Raw genomic sequence first — 25,666 nt, forward strand, 5'->3', positions numbered from 1 at the left:
TTTATACAAGTTTAATTCAATTCCTATCCTTTTTTCTCTTATGAAACTTGGGTGTCCTATAAATGCGGTAAAGTTGTCATATTTATCAATTAAAAAATGATCTGATCTAAACCAGGAAAATAACTGTAAAACTAGGAGCCTTTAATGCAAATTAAGTACACAAATCCTGTCAATCTATGGTTAATATGAGGGAGGACATTTTCAACTGTACTATCAAGTAATGAAGCAAGATAGTGACTCCAATTTAAACCCAATGTGCACAGTGGCTGAAACACGTCAAGCTTTCATAATTTGGCATGTGTTAAGGTGGAGCTTTCCTCATTGTCTCATGGCACCTTTCTGTCTGGGGAAATTCTCTTACAACAAGAACAGGTATTAATGATATTAGCACCCATTTATGGCAAATTGGCAATGCATTTAACCCTGATGTTGAGGGTATATTAAATGCCAATCTTTTCATGATTTCAACCAGTAATCTATTCATTCGATGCTGAAACAATGTCACCTATGCTTCAGCATCAAACCAACTTGGTCTGGACCAAAGTTTATATAATGTGGTGTTCCGAAACTTGAGAAATCCAAGAGTTTCATTGCATATCTTGGAAAAAAATCCTTAGAAGTTTTACAATTTCTAAGACCCCAACCATGGCAAAACAAACCTCCCAAGTATGTGGTGCCTTGTTTATAGTGCTTTCATTGTTAACAAACTATAGTATTTCTACAAAACCATCTGAGCAACATGCTCCCAGTCCTGACAGTCCAACATTTTTTGCTGTCCCGCCTAGTGCCAACATTCCCGACGTCGAAACCAAATCCAATGAAACAATTTCTCAAGAGAATGTTTCCACTCTTTCCAATGCTGATGAACCAACTGATCTTCAAACCAAAGGTGAAGAGACTCTCTCTGATCAACAGCCTGCATCTTCCCAATCAATCAATGTTGATCCTACCCTTGAAACCAATGGTGATAACAATATACCCACTTCTCTTTCTCCTCCCATTGTTGAGAATTCGGTCCTCGACACCCGAGATATGGATAGTGTCTCTCAAGAGAATACATCGGTTCCTCTTTTAAAGGCGGATCCTCCAGCTGCTGAAACCAAAGAGAGTGGTATCATTGAAGATCTTTTCCAAGAAAACACATCTCTTCCCCCTTCTCCAAATGTCGATGTTCCTAACGTTGAAACCAATGAAGAAAAGAATTCATTGGTTCCTTCTTCTCCATACATTGACACCCCAGCTTTTGAAACCTCGGATGATGGAAGTTTCACTCAAGAGAATCTGTCTCCTCCTCCTTCCAACACAGTATCCGAATACCCAGAAGATGTACCTCAACTTAATGACTATAGCTCCCTACCCAACAACATCGTTCCTGCACCATCCGAGGCACTTTCGTACCCCGAATCAGACACTTTCAGTTCAGCTCCAACAAGTAATCAGCATACAATCTTGCCATTCAACTATAGGGCTGAAGATGAGCCAGTTGAGCCTTATGAGGAGGAAGAGGAGGATTCTTGGAATGGAGTGAATGGAGCAGTAGCAGGTGTTCTGGTTGGTGTTTTCGTCATTGGGGTGGGAGGCTTTGTCTACAAGAAGAGAAAGAATGATAATGTTAGAGCACAATATCATTCCTTGGCCAAGAAAGAAGGGGTTTGAACTTTGAATTGGAGCTATCTATCTATACATCACCTTCCGTAATTCCAGCTCTCTGAAGCTATATCATTTTACATTTATGTATGTTGTATTGCAACTATAATAGAATTTGGATTGAATGGAACTCGAAGGATCTATATAGGAAAAGCATGCTTTTGGAGAAGAATGCTTTCACTTGGATTTCTTGAAGACTTTTAAGGTAGCTTTGGATGGGCGGTGACGTGCGGCGCGGTGCGTTTAGCTTATTTTTTATCTCACGCTATGATATTACCTTTATTTATTTTTAACTGCAGCTAAACGTACTGCTCATCTAAACTCACCCCTAATTTGGTGGTGATTTGCCATTTTTATACGTAAGTACAATTAAAATTTTTTTATTTAGATGATTTTACTAATTTTGATTATAAATTAAATAAACATGGGATACTATAGTTGCAAAAATATTGTTTCTATTTGATTCATTTGTTTTAAAGTAACTTGAAGGATAAGTTTAATTACCTAAATAACTATAACTAAAACATTTTTATAAAATCTATATTATAAAGCATAATTGTAGATGTTTGCTTTTTGTTACTAACTATTCTATCAATAGTAGTATCGGAAAATATTGTTCTTTAGGATAGCACTTTTGGGAACAATTCTATTTTGGGAAACTACATTTGAAAACAAGTCTACTGGTAGGATTCTTGAATTCTATTACTTGGGGTTCAAATACAGATACTATTAAAAATCACTTTTTAATGTTTCTTTATAATACAACTATTTCCTCCTTATTTCTTCATTAAACAAGATCCTCCCTTATCTACGTTTTCAAGTAACTTTTTTTCACTTTCACTACCCATTATATTATCATGTTCACTCCTACTTTTTTATTGTAACCCTTCATTAATAATTTCTTTCTAACATCTATGAATAGTGGTTTAAAAGTTTCATTTGGGTCTTTTTGATTTTTGGTAAATTAGCACTTTAAGGCTTTGCTTAGTAAGTTGGAAGAAAAATTGGAAGGATGGAAAGTTGAAAGGGTAGAATGTTGAGAATAATTCAAAATAATATTGGTGGGATGTTTAGAAAATCTTGGTAGTATCTTGGTAGTTTCAGATTTTCTAGTTTGACTAAATAATTTGTTAGCTATTTTTATCTTAAGTTAGTTTTCATGTAAGCCTATAAATATAGGCATTTATTCTTTGTTTTTTACTCATTCAGAATTCATTAATAAGAGAGCAACTTTCCTACATATTATTCTATCTTTCTCACGTTTTATTCTCCAACAATTTTGGCATCGGAGCTAGGTTGGATCCTTTAGGCAATTGAGTGAAAGTGAGGTTTGGGTCCATTAGGGTCTTTGGGAAACACGAGAGAAAAGAGTGAGTGTTTTTGGAATGGCATCAGCTGGTTTTTCTTCCTCTCAACCACTCATACCCATTTTCAATGGTGAGAAATATGAGTGGTGGAGCATCAAGGTGAGGACATTGCTCAAATCGCAAGAGCTATGGGACTTGGTGGAGTACGGGTTCGTTGACATACTTGAACCTGATGAAGAAGAAGATAGGAGGTTGAAAGAAGTCAGGAAAAATGATGCTAAGGCATTGTTCATTATCCAGCAAGCAGTTCATGACTCTATTTTCTCTCGAATTGCAGCAGCAACCACATCGAATGAAGCATGGTCAATCTTGCAGAAAGAATATCAAGGTGATTCAAGAGTCATAGTAGTGAAATTACAATCACTACGACGTGATTTTGAGACCTTAATGATGAAGAATGGTGAATCAATTGCTGATTTTTTGTCACGAACAAGGACAATAGTCGGTCAATTGCGCTCCTATGGTGAGAAAATTTCAGACGAGACAATTGTAGCAAAAGTCTTGCGAAGCTTAACGACAAAATTTAATCATGTTGTGGTGCTATAGAAGAGTCCAAAGATCCGCCGGTTCTTTCCGTTGATGAATCGATGGGATCTCTTCAATCTCATGAGGCGAGAATCAATAGATCGTGAGAAAGGAGTGAAGAGAAGAGTGAAGAGAAGGCATTTCAAGTGAAAGGTGACAATAACCGTTCAACAAATAGAGGACGAGGAAGAGGAGGATTTCGTAGAGGTCGTAGCGGTGGCTATGGCAGAAGCAGAGGCAAAGGAAGGTATGATGGACAAAGGCAATCGAATGAGCAAGGTAACACAAAAAATGGCATTCAATGTTACCATTGCAATAGATATGGGCATGTAAAAGCTGATTGTTGGTATAAAGATCAAAAAATGAATTTTGCATCAGAAAGTGAGGAAGAAAACAAGCTTTTTATGGCTTGTATTGATACTAACTATAAGTCAAGTGATTGGTGGTTTGTGGACAGCGGTTGTTGAATCACATGACGGGTACCAAATCCTTATTCAAGGAGCTCGACGAGTCACAAAAGCTAAAGGTGCAACTTGGAAACAAAAGGGAGATGCAAGTTGAAGGAAAAGGCACTGTGGAAATCGTTAATAGCCATGGAGAAGGAAAAATGTTGGACAATGTTCGGTTTGTTCTGATTTAGGATACAATTTATTGAGTGTTGGACAACTAATGGTGGTGGATATCTTTGTCGTATTTGATGATGGTGCATGTATCATCAAAACAAAAATCGAGCAAACGAGTCCATGTCAACATGACACCAAACAAGATGTTTCCGTTGGATGTTTCAAACATGGAGAACTTTGTTCTTCTTGCAAGTACAAAGGATGACTCAAGCTATGGCATTTGAGGTATGGTCATCTCAATATTAAAGGCACGAAATTCGAGTGATAAAGGTATGGTTCTTGGACTACCGAAAATTGTCTCTCTTGATTTATGTGAGGGTGCATTTATGGAAAGCAAACTAGGAAGCCATTTCTGTTGGAAAAGCATGGAGAGCTCTTGAATGTTTAGAATTAATTCATCTTGATCTATGTGGTCCTATGCAAACCGAGTCCTTGGGTGGGGCTGTTACTTCTTCATTTCTTGATGATTATAGTCGCATGAGCTGGGTGTATTTTTTGGAAAACAAGTCAGAAACTTTTGAAAAGTTCCAGAAATTCAAGGTTATGGTGGAGAATCAAAGTGGCTGCCATATCAAAGTTCTTCGCACAGATCGAGGTGGAGAGTTCATGTCCAAAGAGTTTAATATGTTTTGTGAGGACAGTGGCATCCATAGGGAGTTAACAATTCCTTACACTCCTGAGTAGAACGGTGTCGCTGAGCGGAAGAATCGAACTGTTGTGGAGATGGCAAGAAGCATGTTACAAGCGAAGGGACTCTCAAATCAGTTTTGGGCGGAAGCTGTGGCAACATCTGTCTATCTACTGAATCTCTCACCAACAAGGGCTGTCATGAACAAAACTCCATATGAAGCTTGGTGTGGTAGGAAACCTAATGTAAGTCATTTAAGAATTTTTGGGTGTGTTGCATACGCTTTATTAAATTCTCATGCTCGTAAAAGCTTGATGAAAAGTCCGAAAATGCATTTTCATTGGTTATTGTACTCAATCCAAAGCATATAGATTGTATAACCCTCATAGTGGAAAATTTACAAGTAGAAGAGATGTAGTGTTTGATGAAAATGCAAGCTGGGATATGAGTGTAGAACAGGTACAACAGGAGATTTCTTTTCCCATCAAAGATTCTATAGATAAAAAGGAGGAGCCTGCACCAGCAATATCTACAACACTTGAAGAATCTTCTGACGAGCCAATTCCACTAAGGAGATCAACAAGGGTCAAAAAGCCAAATCCGAAATATGCTGATGACACTTATGCATCCTGCCAATTTGCCCTAGCCGTTTCAGATCCTCAGTATTATGAAGAAGCTGCTGATAAGGAAGAATGGAAAAAGGCAATGATGGAGGAGATACAATGCATCGAAAAGAATAGAACTTGGGAGATGGTCGACTTGCCGGAAGATAAAAATGCAATTGGTTTGAAGTGGGTGTTCAAGACAAAATTCAGTGCAGATGGAAGCATTCAAAAGCACAAAGCTCGTCTTGTAGCAAAAGGTTATGCACAGCAATATGGTATTGATTTCGAAGAAACTTTCTCTCCGAGAGCTTCGGTTCAAACGGTGAGGCTTGTTCTAGCAATAATGCACAATTGCAATGGCACATTTACCGGTTTGATGTCAAATCGGCGTTCCTCAATGGAGATACAAGAGGAAGTTTACGTAACACAACCAGAAGGTTTCATAGAGAAGGGAAATGAAACAAAAGTTTACAAGCTGAAAAAGGCGTTGTACGGATTGAAGCAGGCCCCTCGAGCATGGTACAACAAGATCGATGGGTATTTTCAGAAGAAAGGGTACATGAGAAGTGAGAACGAGCCCACCTTATGCGTGAAAAGGAAGGTAAAATGATTTCATCATTGTTTGTCTTTACGTTGATGATATCATTTATACTAGTTCCTCTAACTTACTTGTTGATGAATTTAAGTCTCAAATGATGAATGAATTTGAGATGTCCGATATGGGTTTATTGCATTATTTCCTCGGTCTTGAAATTCATCAAGCTGATGATGGAATTTTATCTCACAAAGGAAATATGCCAAGGATCTTCTCAAGAAATTTAGTATGCTTAATTGCAAGCCTGCAGACTACACCCATGAATATCAATGAAAAATTGCAGCAAGAGGATGGAGAAGAAATGGTAGATGCAAGGAGGTTTAGAAGCTTGGTTGGAGGTTTAATCTATTTGACTCACACTAGACCCGATATTGCATTTCTTGTTGGTGTTATTTCGTGTTTATGCAAAGAACCTTCAAAGGTTCATTATGGAGCGACAAAACGAGTCTTGCGATACATTCTTTGGAACTTGAGTATGGCATATAGTACTCAAAAACTTTAGATTTCAGATTGTGTGGGTTCACGACGGTGATTGGGCAAGTTCTCTAGATGATAGAAGAAGTGTATCAGCATTTGTTTTTACTCTAGGTTCGGGGTGATCACATGGAGTTCTAAGAAGCAAGCTACAACAAACATTGTCAACCTCGGAGAGGTGAATATGTAAAGAAGAATCGCAATGACTTGTCAAGCCATTTGGCTAAGGAGAATGTTAACCGATCTCCAACAAGAGCGAAATGTGCAACTACCATATTTTGTGACAACAAATCCACTATCTCTATGACAAAGAATCCAACATTTCATAGTAGAACAAAGCACATAGATATTCGTTATCATTTCATTCGAGATTTGGTAGCAAAAGAGGAGATATCTTTGGAATATTGCAACACTGAAGAACAGCTGGCAGATATGTTAACAAAAGCATTATCAAAAGAGAAGTTTTGCTATTTTAGAAGTTTACTTGGTGTCTGCAACTTTGAATTAAGGGGAGTGTTGAGAATAATTCAAAATAATATTGGTGGGATGTTTAGAAAATCTTGGTAGTATCTTGGTAGTTTGATTTTCTAGTTTGACTAAATAATTTGTTAGCTATTTTTATCTTAAGTTAGTTTTCATGTAAGCCTATAAATATAGGCATTTATTCTTTGTTTTTTACTCATTCAGAATTCATTAATAAGAGAGCAACTTTCCTACATATTATTCTATCTTTCTCACGTTTTATTCTCCAACATAGAAATTAAAAGGAAGGGAAACATAAATTTTCTTTCCATAAGTAAGCGAGATGAAAAAAATAAAAATAATTTTTTTATTTCTATTCATTACTTGGTAGAGTTGAAAAATGCCTATTTTTGAACTAACATACACATTTAGAGGTGCTCATGGGTTGGGCTGGTCGGGTTTGGGTTGACCTCATGCAAAGTATTTAGATCAATTTTCCAAACTTGGGCCCAACTCGATCTAAAAAAAGGGGCTTACTTTTTGCCCAAGTCTGACCCAATTTAAGGAAATTTGACTTTTTAAAATAATTTTAAAAAAAATATATAATACACTAAAAAAAACTCAAAAATAAAAGTTTTCTAGCACATTAAAGATACATTAAAAAAGTATTATATTAAAAGAACTACCATAAATATAATAAATGTTTTATTGTATTAAATATAATTTTTAAAATTTTATATTTTGGGTTGAGTTATTTAGTTGGGTAATTTTTTTTTTAGGTTTTGGGTAATGTGTTTAATTGTTATTGAGTTTGTAATTTAATATAAATATATATTTATTATTTAACATATATAATTGATATAATTACTTTTTATAACATAATATATTCAGGCCAGGCTGGGCTCATGCCAAACAAACTTATTCAAGGCCAAACCCATATAAGAAACATGCATTAAATTTTACCCAAACTTATTTTTTGGATTTTGTATATTTGGTCAAATCCTCCCATTTTTTAGGTTGGCCTTTGGACTTGGGCGGGTGACCCAACCAATGAGCAAGTCTAGTTTAAACAAAATGAATTAAAATCATTTTCATAAAAAAAATTAAAATCATTAAAAAATAGAGTAGATTGTAAAAAAAAAACATTATGAAAAGAAAGTGAAATTAATTTAGGAAAGAAGTAATATTGAGATTCCCATTTATATTCCCGAATCTTGAACTTATTGGTTATTGACTAACGGTAATATTTAAAATCTAAATGTGGAAATCTTATAATATCGCGCATTACATTAAAACTATTACATTTTTTGAACCAAGCACACTTTAAAAGGTTTATAATTTGGACTCACCTAATTCAAATGAAAAATTGACCTGAATCAAAATATTTCAAACTCAAAATAACCCCAACAAATAACCCAAATTAACTATTAGCAAACATGAATATATCTACCCGAAAACAACCCAATTGACTCAATCTTAATCCAAAATAATTTAAACCCTAAATCCAAAATAAACTTAAACGACTCCACTTATTTATTTATGTTAAGCTTAAGTATTAAAAAAAATCTCTGTAAAATAATTAAAAAAATCAATTGAGTTTATTGCCGAAAAGTGTAACCAATTGAAGCCTTAATCAAAAGTTAGCAATCAATTGAGTCCCAAGAATATGAGTTTTCGTCGAAGTCTTTGATTAACTGTTAGGTATTGATGTGACAGGTAACATAGTGGTAGACATGAAAAAATAATGATGTGACATTTGATATGAAAAAAAATTATTGACATGGAAGACTTAATTGATCTTTAATTATTTTACAAAGGTTTAATAAATTTTAATTATTTTAGGTGATTTAATTGATTTTAGAAATTATATAAAAATAATAAAAATTTATAAAAGGAGAAGTCACTTTGGGTTTTAGAATATTTAATAATTTTATATACCAATTTTTTAATAATTTATATAATTTTTAGATTTTCTTTTTTATTTATAAATTTACAATATTTTAATAATTTCTAATGATTTTTAAACTTTTTAATGAAAAATTATTATTCAATTTTGTTTTCCTCACAAACTACCCTACATCATTCCTCAATCTATCTTTATCAACTTTTCTCGTATCATTACTCCTTAATCAAAACCATTACTTATTATTAACCTTAAACCACCAAACACTAAACTTATTCTTTTCAAACCTCATACTCGAACCCGTTATAATTACTCTTTAATCAAAACCATTATTTATTATTAACCTTAAACCACCAAACACTAAACTCATTATTTTTCAAACCTCATACTCAGAACCCGTTATAAGTTTAATCACCATCACACTTTTGAAATAACAAAATTTTTCTATAATTTTCTTATATATATTTATAAATTTTTAAAACTTTTAATAAGTTTTTATAAATTTTATAAATAATTTTTTTATAAATTTTATAAATTTTTCTATAAGGTTGTGTTTAGAAAATCACCTAATAATTGAATTTGGGTATAATTACTTGTAATTACACAATGAAGACATGTTTGGGTAACTATTATAATTAACGGCTCTCACTGAATTGCGTGCAATTGGAGCACCTCAATTACACTTTCCAATCCTTAGAGGAAGGTGAGAATTAGAGTAATTATGTAGGTAATTACACCCAAATCTCATTTTTTAAAAATTATTGTTATACAAGTTATAAAAATTATATTATAAGTATGAACATGTATAAGTGTTTAAGATAGTTATGCTAAAAAAATTATATTATAAATCCTAAAAATTATATTATAAAAATAATGTGTATTTTATAAATTTATAGTAAAAATTATATTATCTAAATCCCAAAATAATTCTAAAGTTACGGTAAACAAATTTATTATAAAAATAATTTACATATTATAATATATTTATTTATAAAAAGTTATGACTAGATATTGACATAATTTATTTATGTGTCCATATTATAAATTATAAAAATAGTATACTTATTCATAAAATATATTTTTATCATAATTTATTTATTAAAATAACTTTCTAAATTTATGATAAAATAATATTATTTTATATGAAGTAATATAAAAGTTATATATTATAAATTTTATATTATATTTTACTTAATTTATGTATTATAAAAAATGATATAATAGACTATTTGGTCTGCAAATGCAAACATTATAAGGTCGATGCTAATGATGCAAATAGAAAATATTTTCTTGCACCATATCGTTAGGTATGATACCATTTAAGAGAATGGAGTCAACAAGCACTATAGACAGCTCGTGAACTCTTTGATTTGAAATATTCAATGCTTTGAAATGTGGTTGAAATAACATTGGTTGTTCTAAAATAATATTTCTCATATTAACAACATCGTCTTAGTAAAGCATAAAGAAAATGTTGGATCATATTAGTATTTTGAATATTTCATAACCTCAATCATAAGTGGAATTGAGATAATCCATACTTTGAAGAGTAAATGAAAAAAGATATTGATAATCTTAATTATGCGGATTCAAATTCAGATGATACTGAACTCAGTCAAGGTTAAGGAGCAGCAAATGATGATAATGGGCATGTGTTAAATATTAAAGAGGGAAAAACCCAACAAATATGCACTAGAACAATTAGATAATATTACATATGATATTTATTTTTCTTACTTTTTTTTATTAGTGATCATATTATTATATACTTTTTTAGACTAACATAATAAACATGACGATTTAATTTTAATTTTAGTTATTTGTTTATAAATTATTTTTGTCATACTAGTATTTTTATAGTAATTAATATTTTTAATATTATAAATTATATAACTGTGTAATTATAATTTGTATTACCAAACATGAGATGAAAAATTACGATGTAATTACACTCTATTAGCCAAACATGTCTAGAGAATTACAATTTTTGTAATTATAAGAGCGTGTAATTACTATCTTAGTAATCTCACTTTCGTTTAATTACTTTGTGATGTCCAAATAGACCGTAATTTTTTTATAATTTATATATGTTTAAAATTTTCTACAATTTCCAAATTTTATATTATTTATATAATATTTTCATTTTCTCGTAACATATTAATAATTTTTAGATTTTATAATATTTGATAATATTTATAGTTTTTCTATATTTTTATATTTTTCAAAAAATATAACAATTTAATAATTTTAGGCTCAAATAATAAAAAATAAATTAAGTCCTCCATGTTAGAATTATTCCATATCAACCGTCATATATCATTTTTTTCAACGACAGCTACCACATTAATACTTAATGAGTTGTCAAGAACTTTAATGGAAAATTATATATTTAGAGCTTAATTGATTGCTAAATATTATTTAAGGGCTTAATTAATTGTAGTTTTGGATGAAATTATGAATTTCAAAGGTAATTCTTTTGGTAACTTTTGTTTTAGATTAACTCTCTGCATGAAAGAAGATCAAAACTTTGCGTTCTCTTGTTCATTGGAGAGAATAAAATTCTGTGAAAGATCAAACCAAGAAAGCAGAAAAAAGATGGAACCTTTTTATATATATAAATTCATCGTTAGTTCAGTACTTATAGTTATGGTTGGTAGGTTCCTTTTTTATCTCATTTTCAAATAACTCTTTCCCCTCTTTCATAAGGATTTTAGCTATAACGCAATTTAAGCTGATGATGGGATCTAAGGAAAGATCTTTAATTTAATAACTGTTTATCAAGCATTAGGACTGAACTTTTGTGGGAAAATGGAGCTGATGATGTCCTTGAGAACTTACCATTACAGTTTATGGCTATAAGCCTAGTTCGCTAATAGTTTACCGCAACACCTTAATACGAGTGAGGCGTTCTTGGCTTTGCAGACATGCAATTAGACTGTTATTATCAATCTTGTTGTTGAAAGTTTGTTTTGGCATTGTAGCAAAAAACATGGAATCCAGCAGTTGTTTGCTGCAGAACAAGATGCTCAGCACATCATCGCTGCCAGAAACGGTGACCAGTCTTTCAACAGATTTACGGATTGGGCCATATTTAATATCAATTACGGCTGCAAATATGAGTGACCACTATGGATATTTCCCTTTACCAAGCAGGACACAAACAAAAACAAAAAGAAATGGAAAGAAACATTAGTATTTATTTATTTTGGTTCCTTCTGCAGCTTGACTGCCCCCACCCCAGCCGTTTGTTAACATGCTACTGCCTACTACAATGCTATACGAGTATACAGCAATAAAGTAAAATGAAAACAATGTAACCTATACACATATATTTTTAAAGAAGCAAACAAAATCTAGGTTGAGTTCCAAGCAAAATGTTCATCCAGGACAGTCCACATGCAATGATCAGAGTCCCCCTTACACAATGTGGGTCCACTTCTTATCCTGCACCATGGATCTACCACCCTCACCCTCACTCTGCATACCATATATTCACACAATGGAATGGCTTTAATACCACCGAATAGTGACTACTCTTGGACGCTAATATCTGCTCGGAACTCGAGCTTTCTGGGGTCCTAAACTCTATTAATTAAGGTATTAACATCGGATTCTAGCAACAGCATTTGACTTGAGAGTTAATCTATTTGTCTGGTAAATGATGTACATATAATAAAAGAAAACTGAATACAAAAAGAATAAGATGGATCCTATGCAAATAATTGGGCTTGGGGATGGTGGGTGGGGGTAATATTTATATACTATATACAATGTATAGACCAATGGGATTAGATTTTTGGAAGATTTTGGTGACCCCAATTGGCTATTTGTTCGGCATTGTAGTTTTGACTGTGGAACACAAAAAGATTCAGGTTGACTATAGAGTGAGTCGTTTAGTTCCAAAAAAGAAAAAAAAGCCAGACAATCTGAGCAAGCAAGCATGTGATTGTGACATGATGGGGCGTTTATAATTTCTAGGGTAGAGGATTTTGGCAGCTACTGCACAATTCACACCCAACCCAACAAGGAAATTTCAATATTGGATTTGGTTTTTTCTTCCGGCATCAATGTTTAGTTTAGTTTTTTTTTTTTGGTACTTTGAGAATTTGATTTACTCTCCATCCCTTTGCATTTATTATATTTGCCAGCATTCAAATCTAAACATAACTTTGCTGTCTGATTACAGTTCTTGTCCTGTTTCAGAGTTTTTTTTTTGTATTAATTAGCCTATTCTAATAAATTAACCGTTAAATATTTGAATATAATGATAAATATATATTAATTAAGAAAAAGTAAACATATTCAATAAAACACAAGACTACAATAAAATAGTTTGAAAATTTAAAAAAATTTTAAATTATAACATCCTTTAAATAAAATAAATGTGAGAAGAGATGGAGAAAGAAAAGTTATGGGGTGAGTAGGATCAAACTTGCAGACTTTTTTTTAATAATTGTAAAATTGTCTTGTGGTTGTAGTTGGAAAAGAAAAAGTATGATTAGCAACCAAGTTAATGTTTGTTTTCTTAGTAATATTTGGATGATTAAGAAACAGGAAGAGAGTGGTTCCTGGTCATTGGTTGTTTAATATTTTGTGATTAACAAATGATAATGGCATATTAGTGCCCAATTTGTTTCATGGTAAGTGAGGCACTCTTGATCCATTTATACAAACAAACATTTAGTCTATTTATAAGTTAGGCCAATGCACCTTCAATTGTGTAACAAGTTTATTTTTAAAATAATTTAACCTTTCAATTTGAACCCAACATGAAAAAAAAAAAATCAAACAATTTTAATATCCCACCTAATTTCTTCTCCATCAAATTTGTTAGTATAATCAGTGAATGACACTAACTTAATTAAACCTAAAATCCGTGATATTATTTGAATCTTAGGAATAGAGGTAAAACCTGCAAATTAATTTTCATAATCCGTAAAAAAAAAAAAAAACATAGCAGCCTCTAAGAGAAACCTTGCCACTTTTTGGGAAAAAACACATCACTGTCTTAAAAATAGAATAGATTTTCAGGAAGCTTATAAATATTACGATTTTAGTAAAAACTGTGTTATAATTTGAGTGTGGGTTGAAGCGTTTACGGATTCTCGTATGTCTCCGGTGCCCACACATTTGACGGTGGGCTAATGGAGCATTTCTTGGAAATCAAAACAATGGAATTTACTTTGAAATAGTAATTTGATGAGAAGTTGATTTCATGATTAGCACTGTTGACGGGTAAAACTCAACTATAAAGCAACAGTTAATTATGGAAAACCTTCCATTATCTTTGTAAAAATGAAAAACCAACAAAACAGAGGAGAAAAAGAAAAAACAAAAAAATGGCGACACCCACGTTGTTTCATCGTCATTCGTCACCAACCTCATCAACTGTCTCTATCTCTTTCTTTTTTCTATTATTCACTTCAACCTCAAACAACCCACCCTTTCATTTCCACTTCAATCCCATGTCAACAAACAAGAGGAGCAGAAAACGAGGAGGAAGAAGACGATAACAACCAAGACCCGCCGCCAGCCATGCAAATCCTCAGAACCACAGTGTTTCTCCTCCTTGCTTCCGCCATTTCCACATCTGGGTTCGGCTCAATGGGCCCCATCTCCGCCGCATTCGGCGACGACGGGTTCTTCTGCGCCATTGATGCCAGTGGGAAACAGGAAGTCATATGTTGGAGCAAAAACAACAGCTCTCCTTCTTCATCTACTTATACTAGTACTAGTACTACTATAACTACTACTTCATCTGCTTCAACTTCACTATCATCGATGGACACCCCTTCTCAAGTTCCTCCAATGGCAGCTCTATCAGGCGGCGAAGGTTTCCTTTGTGGCATATTAGCTAATACTTCTCAAGTTTTCTGTTGGAGCTTGGTGGCGTCAGGTATGGATCTTGTTCCTTCAGATTACAAAACCACAGCATATTCTTATATAGCTTCTGGAAGGAATCATGTTTGTGGAATTAGAGGGGCTTATTATTCCGATCATGGATCTGGTACCGTTGATTGTTGGGAAATTGTAAAAAGTTCTAATAATACTTTAAGTTCAAAACAGAGTACTCTGTTTTATAATGAGACTATCAATAACCTTGCCTTCAAAAAGATTGTTTCTGGTGAGGGGTTTAGTTGTGGTGGGATTAGAGAAGGAGGTCTTGTTTGTTGGGGACCAAATTCTGATTCTTTACGGGTTTCCAATGTTTCCGAGAGTTTTTTAGTTTTAGCCTCAGCTAAAGGTTCTATCTGTGGTATCCTGGATTCATCTCGTGAAGTGAAATGCTGGGGTGATTCTGATTCATTTTCCGGTTGTCCAATCGGGGTCCATTTCATATCATTGACAGCTGGCGCTTATCATTTTTGTGGGATTCGAGAGGATGATCATGGGGTTGAATGTTGGGGCAGTTTCAATTTTTCTTCAGTTCCGAAGCATTCTGGATTCATGGCACTTGCTTCATCAGACGTCACTACATGCGGCATAAGGGAAGATGATTTAGTTCTAGATTGTTGGTCCAGATATGCCACATTGCAGCCTGATTATAATCCTCCACTGGAATTGTGCAGCCCCGGTCTTTGTCGTCCGACCTCTTGCCTTGAAGGGGAGTTTGCTTTCAACGCAAGTAACCTAAACGAGCCGGATTTGACTAGCTTGTGTGTTAGGAAAGATTTGCATATTTGTTCACCTTGTGCATCAAATTGCTCTGCAGGTTTCTTCTTGTCTAGTCCATGCTCTACGAATGCCGACAGAATATGCACTGCTTGCTCTCTTTGCCAAAACAGTTCTTGTTGGGATGTTTGTGGACTCCAACCATCCTCAGAGAAAAACTGGCATCATATGATTAGACTAGCAATAATAGTTGCTTCTTGTGTTTCTTGTTTTTTGCTGATATTGCTTAGTTGGTGTTTTCTTCCACGTATGTTTGCGACAAAACCGGAAGAAGGGACAAAAAAACAGTTCAAGTCTTGCATAGGAAAACCAGACCAGTTGGATGGCGAAGCCACTGCTGATTTATTCCCTTCTGTTTCAGTCACTTCTTGTCCTGGAACAGCTCAAATTTTCCGACTTACGGAGCTAAAAGATGCCACTAATGGGTTCAAGGAGTTCAATGTGCTTGGTAGGGGAAGTTACGGTTTTGTTTACAAGGCAGTGCTAGCGGATGGGAGGCAAGTTGCTGTCAAGAGAGCGAATGCTGCGACAATAATCCACACCAACAGTCGTGACTTCGAGATGGAACTTGAAATCCTTTGCAATGCGAGGCATTGCAATATTGTGAATTTGTTAGGTTACTGTTCCGAGATGGGGGAAAGGCTGCTCGTTTATGAATATATGCCTCATGGTACCCTTCATGACCACCTTCATGGTGGGCTTTCTCCTTTGAGTTGGAGCCTTCGTTTGAAGATCTCATTGCAGGCTGCGAGGGGACTTGAGTACCTGCATAAGGAAGTTGAGCCTCCAATTGTCCACCGTGATGTCAAGACTTCAAACATTCTACTGGACTCAGATTGGGGAGCACGGATAGCGGATTTCGGACTTTTTACATCAAGCGAGAAGGATCTTGATCTTAGTGGAGACATGAAAAGTGATGTTTACAGATTTGGGATTGTTTTGTTGGAGATTCTCAGTGGAAGGAAAGCTTATGATAGAGATTATACACCTGCAAGCATCGTTGATTGGGCAGTTCCCTTAATTAAACAGGGTAAGGCAGCTGCCATTATCGATTGTTACGTTGCGCTTCCGAGAAATGTTGAGCCTTTGCTTAAATTGGCTGATATAGCTGAGTTGGCTGTCAGAGAAGATCCTAGTGAACGTCCTACTATGTCAGATATAGTAATTTTGTTGCAGCAAATTGTGAAGGATGGATTGCTCTTATGATCTTCGCCCCCTATTATTCATTTTTATTTTTTCTTAAAACCAAATGAACAGATTAGCAAAATGCATAGGTAGTTTGGAAACTGTAAATCAGCTTCTTGTACATTAGAATGAGATGCAATGTATTACTAAATTTCCATAAAGTGAAGAAGATTTGATTCTCTTTTTATGAAAATAAGAGTGCTTCATGATGAGCTTAGCTTTCTTGAGGGAAATGGAAATATTTGAGCCTTTGGGGAGACCAAAAACCTTATATATGGTATTGGGTTGGCTCTCATTGATTGTATAATACTGCATTCGGCATCATAATAGACTTATAAAAGGGTAATTCATATCATTTCTGCAATTATGTTGGAACCAGTAGAATCACTCGTCTGATGTCTGTAAGGCAAGCTTTCAGCTTTAAATGTTTATAGTTTTGAAGTAGAAGCCCAAAGCCTTTATGTTCAACTCTTGGTTAGTGTTTTCCATATCCCATATCAGATTTACTCAAACATAGGTTACAGGAGAAAAGATTTTGATGTTCTATCCTACAGACTACAATTTATGCTAGGAATTCCAAAATTACATTGTTTTTAAGGGACCAACCAACAAGGATTTTAGTATAGATTTTGTTTTCCTCCCATGTCTTTGGTTCCTCTATAACGCAGGCCTCTCATCATTGCATGAAATGGTGTCTTTGAAAACCTTATAAGCGTATGCACATTATGCAGTTAGTTTTTCTCTGGTTCACTACTTGACTACGATTTATGATCCTCAAACCATTTTTCTATTTGAATTAGTATGTATCATTATTTATCCATATTTTTAAAAAATATTTAATATAAGTATATAAAAATTATTTACAAATATAAAATAATTGAGAAAATAAATATAAAATACTCATCAATCATATAAAATAATTTTTATTTGTCAAGATAACTTATTATTATTAATTTTAAGTTTCACTCTTTTCACGGAAAGGATATCATAATATATATTTTAAATAATCAATGTAACTACAAAATGTTAAAAATATATGTAATATTAATAATATTTAATCAAATAAAATATATTATAAATTTATGAAGCATTTCATATTAAAATAAATTTATTTTTGTTTCAAAAGTAAAATGTTATCTTTTTAAGGATTAAAATCTTATAAACTTAGTTAATTTATATATTATATAAAAACAACTTCTAAGGCCATTTCTGAAAAAAAAAAAAAAAAACCTTTATGAGCAAGTAGGGGAGTTAACCGCTGCAGAGACGAGGGTAAGCGTCTTTGCCAGAGTCATTAATCGCCTTTTGCTTATAGTTCCTTTACGCGTTTTCAAATGAAGAATATGTTCCTTCCGTTTTTGTTTTTAGGCTTTCATGAACTTTTCATCCATGGAAAAAAAACATTTTTCCATTAAAAATTTTTTACAACGGTTTTGTTTGCTTCTATAGTACGATAGGTTTAGTTTTTTGATTTTCCAAGCATTTGGGAGAAAGAAAGTAAAGTCGCGGTTCAGTGATTTGTTGAACGGTTTTGGTGGCGTTGTCCATATAGGATGAGGAAGTTGACGAGTAGCATATCAATTCCGGTGAGGGGAGGAGTAAATCAGGCAAGGGGCAATGCCAGACAATAGAGGGATGGGTTACAGGAGAAGCTTGTCGTTAAGTGTTGTGGTGGGTCAAGTGGACTTCCAATCGCCAAGGATGTTGCCATTGGAACGAGGAGTGTATATGGACTGGATGCTACCTTCTTGGAGCGGAACGAGGGTAGATTGGGGGTGAACAAATGGTGGTGGATCTTGCCGGAGCGGGGTCTCTCATCATTCATTTGTCACGGGAAATGTGTGGTATCAAGAGAGCTCTGTACGTATCAATGTGAAAATGTCTGTTTGCACGAAGGGCAGGTCAAACAATGATTGGATGCGCATGGATCTTCCCTTTAACAGGATGCTAGTCAACAAAGGGATCCCAGTCATTATTTTCTTGTAGAGGACGAACGGCGAAAAGTGTCTACAGAGGTGGTGTGGTAGATGGGTCAGGTTTTAGGGCGATGGTGGCGGGAGATGGAAGATTGGAATGGGTCTCAACGGTCATGGTACTTACCATCAGCTTGTTTATTCTTGGATGCTTCTGCCACTGTAACAATGGATGTGGACATCAGTGAATTTGGGAGCTTTTTAGTTTGTTGATATTCTAATTTTTAGACGAGGAAAGCTCAAGTGTGGCTAGAATCTAATCTTTTCTTTTGATGTTTTCTTTTTAAGTCCTAGGCTTTTTTTGTTTTTTTATTTCTATTTGTGCAACGTTATCGTATTACTTAAATAAAGATGTCTGGCTTTTGTTTCAAAAAAAAATTTAATAGGGATATTTTAGATAATATAAAATTAATATAGATATTTTAGGTGGCATAAAAATCAATAGGGTAATTTAGACATTAACAAAAATAAATAGGTGTATTTTAGGTAATATAAAAAGCAGGGATAATTTAGAAATTAAAACTTAATAAGGATAATTTAGTTATATTTTATTATGAAATTAGAATTGCAATATAAATATCTGTTACTTTCTTTTATGATAAAATTGTTGTAAAATAGGTGAAAAATTATACCATTTCTCTTTTATCTTTCTGCATTCAATTCTTTCTTTAACTTGGATTTAAATATAAAATTTGGCTTTATAATTAATTATATATTATTTAGCAATTAATTCTTCCTTTTTTTTAATATTCAAGCTTTGCGTTGAATATAAAAATCTATTAGGTCTTTTTTTTTAGGGTTTATGTTTTATATTTTGGATGATGAATTTATTTATGGTAACTAAATTATGAAATCTGCAAGATTTAATCTCATTTTAAAACCTTTTATATATTTTTATTCACTTCATTTACCATATATTATATTGTAACATTTCATAGAACAAAATTCCTCCTACCCTCTATTTCCAGCTAAATATGGATTTAAAATTCTAAAAGCTTTAGATTAAAAAAAAGAAAGAAAGAAAGATAAACACTCCATCAATCAATAGGTGACAATTTATATTCCTATTTTTAATTTTTATTATAAGAATTAATTATTTTTATTTTGGAGATTATTGAGTCAATTTCCAACATAAAATTAATAAAGGAAAATAATCATTTAATTATTTTCTTGTTCACAATAATTTATAGGATTTAAATTTAAATTATTGAGCCAATTGCCAGCCTTAGTTTTCATCCATTTTCTTTTCATTTTCCTTGAAACTTTTAAATTATCATAATAAATTTTACTTTAATTTCTTATTTTCCATTTTACTTATTAAAACTCATAGTAATATGTCATATATATTATAAGGTTGGAGGTCCTGATATAGCTGTTTAATTTTTTGATATGTGACTGATACATGGCAGCACAATCTGTCTATATATATTTTTTTAATTAATAGAAAATAATATTTTAAATTAATAGAAGATGATCTCAAATTAATTTTTGTTTAGGATGTGAACCATTAATTATAAATAAAATTTTAAATAATTATTATATGTTAATATCTATGCAAATAAAATTAGAAATATATTCAAATGAAATACAATAAATTGAGAAATCAAAATCTAAAATATTTATATAATTTCTCAAACCCCTTCAAATATTTCTAATAGATCCCTAAAAATAAATAATTTAAATAATACAAATAAACTCTCAAGTTATACAAGTACAAAAACAATAATTATTTTTATTATTCCAAATTTTTTTAAATAAATAATAATAATAAAAACCATGGCAGCTTCACCAGCTCTTTCTGCTTCTCCCACTACGGCACCATTGAACCCTTCCTTCCATGGCAGCTTCACCAGTTCCTTCTAGTTCACCCGCTCTTCCATTGTTGACCAACATTTTTTTTTTTGTTTTTTCCGTCGACGGAGTCCACCACTGTTAATTGAAGTTGGGGGTTACGTCCACTGATACTTTGATAGATGGATGTTGAGATTGATGACCAGAAACGCCATCGAAAGCTTTGGGTATTTTGAACATAAAAATTTCAGATTGAGTTGTTTCTCCATTTTAGACAAATCAAGATCTCGTGGAATGTTGAAAGTTTGATCGAGGGGCAATATTCCCCGACCGAATTGTTTCATCGAGTGGGCCTAGTGTCTTGATCGAAAAAACTGGAAGTGGCTTCAACCCAGTTCACAGTATCGGTCCAGGAAGGGGATAGAGTAGAGAAAACGGGTAACCGGTGTCTGAATCGGGCAGGAGATGACAAGGTTAACCGTGTGCACCCATTGGAAAGAGGGACCGCCATTGAAGACGGCAGTAGCTCAAAGCTTCTGTGGGTTTTTTCTTTTTGTTGTTAAAAAAGGTTCAGTGGAGATTTGTGTTGTATGGTTCTGGATGGAATTTTACGGAATAAATCATATTAAGATATGTCGAAAACTTTAGTTTTTATGCATATATTCATTCATATCTATTATTTTTTCAATTTAATTTAATTATTTAAAATAATTATTTTTAAATTATAAATAAATATATTTTCTTCTTTTACAATTTTTAATCATTTTATTTTTTCTAAAATTAATATTTTTTATTTTGGGCAACCAATTTTTTTTAAAAATTAGTTTCTAGAGAGTGAATTTTTTCATTTTAAATTGTTTTCTATTTCATACTATATTTTTTAAAAGTAAAAATTATATTGCGTTGAATCTCCAATAACAAGAATTGTGTAAAATTTAAAGTTTCTATGTTATTTGATTTTTATTTTATTTTAATTACTCATGTTTTTTAAAATATATATATATAGAGTTGGAGAGTAGTTTAAAATGGATTGGTGTATAATAATACTTTCATATTTTAAAATTTGATGATGTGACCAAATTCTATTAATGCTTAAAACTAAGGTTTTAGGATATCCTAATGTAAGTTATTCTCGAAATTTTATGTGTAAAAAATTCCAAAACTTTAAAATACATGTCATCTTATCAACGATCATGTCAATGGTAGTTATTGTTTTAACGAAATGAACTAAAAATACAAAATATAACTCGAATAATTATTTTATAATTTTTAAAATCAAATAACTCAATAAAAATATAATAATTAGGTGACAATTTATATAATTTACACTTTATTTTATTATTAAGTTTAGATATATTTTAATTATGAATATGATGATGTTTTATAATTATTAATTTTGATTATAATTATTCTAATGTATTTTTGTCTTTGTAATTATGAATTTTTAACTCTCAAAAGAAATAATAAAATTACATATATTAATTGAAAATATATTATATTTAACATATGATTCTATTAGAACATAGTGCAACATATAATATAATTTAATAATAACTAAATTATTTTATATAATTGATTAGATTTTTATAGTTTTTAATTAAAATTTATTCAATAAAAATAAGTAGAATAATAATTAATACAGTATCAAGAAACCCTTTAATTTAGAATTTATTTAATAAATAAGCATTACGGGTTAATGTAATTTCCATCAAACCATTGGAGTAGGGTGTATGAAAAATTCTAAATCGAAAAAGCTGTATTTTTCTGTTTATTGATTTTTTTGTTTAATCAGTTTTATGTTTGATTTAATTGGTTTATTGGGTTCATCTTTTATTTTGATATTTTAAATTGAATAAACCGATTTAACAGTCAAAATGCTTTTGAACTTAAAAGTAAAAACAATTATTTTTAGTTTGGCAAAAGCGTTTTAAAATCAAATGACAATTTTAACACTTATAAAGTATTTTATATAACATTTATATTGGGTATGTAATTACTTTCTTATTAAAATTTATTTTAAATATATAATATATTTTAAGCTTTTAATGGTTATATTTTAATATTTAAAATATAGTTTATATATTCAATTAAATTTTATAAATAATTAATATTAATAACTTAAAAATATTTAAAATTTATATTTCATATACTAAAATATTAACAACAAATTATAATAAATTATTTTTATATTCTTACTAAAATCTCATAATATTAACTAATTTGAACATTATTTAAATACATATTTGTTATTTTATAATATTATGTTTAAAATAGACATTTTATTTCTCAAAACATTTTTTTATTTCTCAAGGTATTTACCAGAGCAAACCCAGTAACTAATCCTCCACATCCTCAAAAGCACATTTTGACAGTAATACTAAATACTTAAATCTTAAACCAAATTTCTCAAAAACACTTCTAAAAATCATTTTTCCACATTACTTTTTAAAAGCAGTATTAAATCCATAAGGTCATAAACTCATAACCCGTTTACATACCTAAATTAGAATTTAAACCTTAAACCCAAATAATCATCCTATTAAATTTAAAATCCAATGTGAATTAATATTTAAAACCCAAATTGACACCTTTTATCTAGCTTATCACTTTTGATTTGTGGCACATAAACAAAACACAAAAATCCAATTACTTAGAGACTTTTTTAAAGAATATAACCATATCGGACTTCAAATGATGTATTTCCTTGGAAGTCCGTTGAGTAGAAAAACCATTGTATGTGTAGCTTCTGCCCATATAACAAACATCTAATCATCCCCTTTTATGGTACGACTCTTCCTCTCACTAATTCCTTTTTGTAGTGGAGTATTATGAAGTAAGGAGTTGATGTTCATCCTAAAATAAATTGAATTGATCAAATGTGTATTCCTTATTATTGTCTGACCTTAAAGCTTGAATCCTACAAATACTTTTAAGTTACAATCTATTCTTTAAATTTCTAGAACACACCAATAACCTTGGACTTGAATTTGAGGAAGTAAATCCAACTCATCTTGGTATAAACATCAATGAAAACCATGCAATACTTGCTCTCTTTGAGCGACAAAGTTTTGTGAGATCTAGCCCAGTCCATGTAGATTAGTTTAAGGTTTTCAGACATTTTGGTGTAATCATCAATAAAAACTATGCAATGCTTACTCTCTTTTGAGTGACAAAGTTTTGTGAGATCTAACCAGGTCCATGTTGATTAATTTAAGTTTTTCAATAACTCTCTATGTTGATTTCTTTCTTGCTTGCCAAATTGAAAATTTTTATAATCTAGTATATCATCTTCACGGTGAGGTAACCCCTAAACTATATCTTTTTTTGTTGAAAAAATTCGATTTAGAAATTGATTTTGTTGCACAACGAAAATTTAAAACTTTTCTAAGACTCAAGCGGTTGTGCTATTTATTATAGCAATAAATTCTTTATCAAATTCGTACATATGGTTTGGAATAGGCAAACTGTTGTTTCCTAGATTTCGACCAATACGACCTTCTTCGCTATTCTCGAACCTTGACTTGCTTAGAGTGCGGGCTCTAAATCATATACCGATTAACACAATGAAATCTTGATTAGTATTCCACTGAGGAAAATCAATAACTCTCTATGGGCTAGAAATCAAAAGGCAAATATTCTCAAAGTTAGAATTTATTTGAAAATAAATCTCTCTAAAATTTGACAGTGTGCCATCGCTTAGTATTGTTAGTCTTGACCTAACTCATAATCGCTATTTATACATAAAATCACAAGTCTTACTTGAACAAGAATAAACAAAATAATAATATTTTAAACAGAAAACACATATCCCTATCGGGATAATAGAGTGGGCAATGACAAACTCCCTCTAAGAACCTTGCTTGTGTGTCACCCATCCCATGTAAAACAGGTTTACTAAGTCTTTTTCTGTATTGTATTCAATTATATATTTTATTTGATCTTTAAATCAACCCATATAATTTTACCAACCCAATAACTTGTTTTCTATACCCAAAATAGTATTTATTTAAAATAAATTTAATTAATGTTTCCAATTAAATTATTTTCTTAATCCAATTCTAATTCTATTAAAATCATGACGACTTTATTCTACTAGAATCGTGAATAAATAAATTTAATTATCTTGTTCAATAAAATTGTAATGACTAATTAATTTAATTTTCACTTTGAACTTCAATTATTTAGTTACAATTAATTGAAAAATGATTCAAAGAAATGAATAATTTAATCTCTAAATCATCTCTTGCTCATAGAGAGAAAACATATTTTCAGCGAATAGTGATGCATGTGATTTATTTCTTTAATTTGTTGTGTTCATATATTCATCTCATCGATTCAAGTGTAAACCGTCAAGATTGTATCGAGCTAACAGATCGATTAGACATATATAATTGAAGTTAGCTTAAATAATTTGTAATTAAATTCTTACTCTTCATCTATTAATTACAATATTATTTAGCATACCACCGTCCAATAACCTTATTGTATGTATTACTGTTATAGAATTAATATTATATACCATTACATCTTCTTTGATGGTAAACATCACATACACATATCGAATACTTTCATAATCATGTAATATATCACGAACCGAAACATAACACATTTTCATTAACCGTCTCCTGAACCGATCCGATTCATCAAGACTCTACTCTAAGTAGCTGCTATTTAGTTCATTCAATTGAAGCAATTCTGACAACAGAAAAAGCAGAATCTGTAGTCCAAGGCCAAGCCAAACGCAATGGTCGACCCAACTCTTGGCACAAGTGCTAACTAAGCTCTAACTTCTGACAACTTAACACAAAGATTCACGCACTTGCAGCACCTTCCAACCCCCAAAACGACAAAATATATGAACCAGTTATTGCTCTTGTTTTCAAGTTTCAAGACAACAGTTCATGCATGCATCCTTTTATGTTAATGTACACTGTTTTCTTCTTCAATTCACGAAAGGAGAAATGGAAATTTTTGCAGCCTTTTTGGCCAACTTCTCACACACACACACACACACATGTATATATGTATAATATTATATATGACTATCAGGTGACCCTAAGGGAAACTTTCTTCAAACCCTCTAAGGAAATGGTAGGTTGCCTTCACTGACATGGCATTCATAGTAGCAGCTAGCAAATTAGCAATTGGGGAAGTTGGGTTCATCAATCATGGAACTAAGTTCCTTTGAGACTATAGTGTTTGGTCGACATCTGGTC

At 31.9% G+C, this 25,666-nt stretch overlaps 1 protein-coding gene across 1 annotated transcript; it reads left to right on the plus strand.

Moving 5' to 3' along the window:
- Nucleotides 1-14,041: 14,041 nt before the first annotated feature.
- Nucleotides 14,042-16,882, plus strand: LOC105799788 (serine/threonine-protein kinase-like protein CCR1). Its single transcript, XM_012630516.2, has one exon. The coding sequence runs from the start codon at nt 14,125-14,127 to the stop codon at nt 16,705-16,707; it is 2,583 nt and encodes an 860-aa protein (XP_012485970.1). The 5' UTR covers nt 14,042-14,124; the 3' UTR covers nt 16,708-16,882.
- Nucleotides 16,883-25,666: the final 8,784 nt, after the last annotated feature.

This window comes from Gossypium raimondii, chromosome 9 (genome assembly GCF_025698545.1).
Source record: "Gossypium raimondii isolate GPD5lz chromosome 9, ASM2569854v1, whole genome shotgun sequence".
Lineage (NCBI taxonomy): Eukaryota > Viridiplantae > Streptophyta > Magnoliopsida > Malvales > Malvaceae > Gossypium > Gossypium raimondii.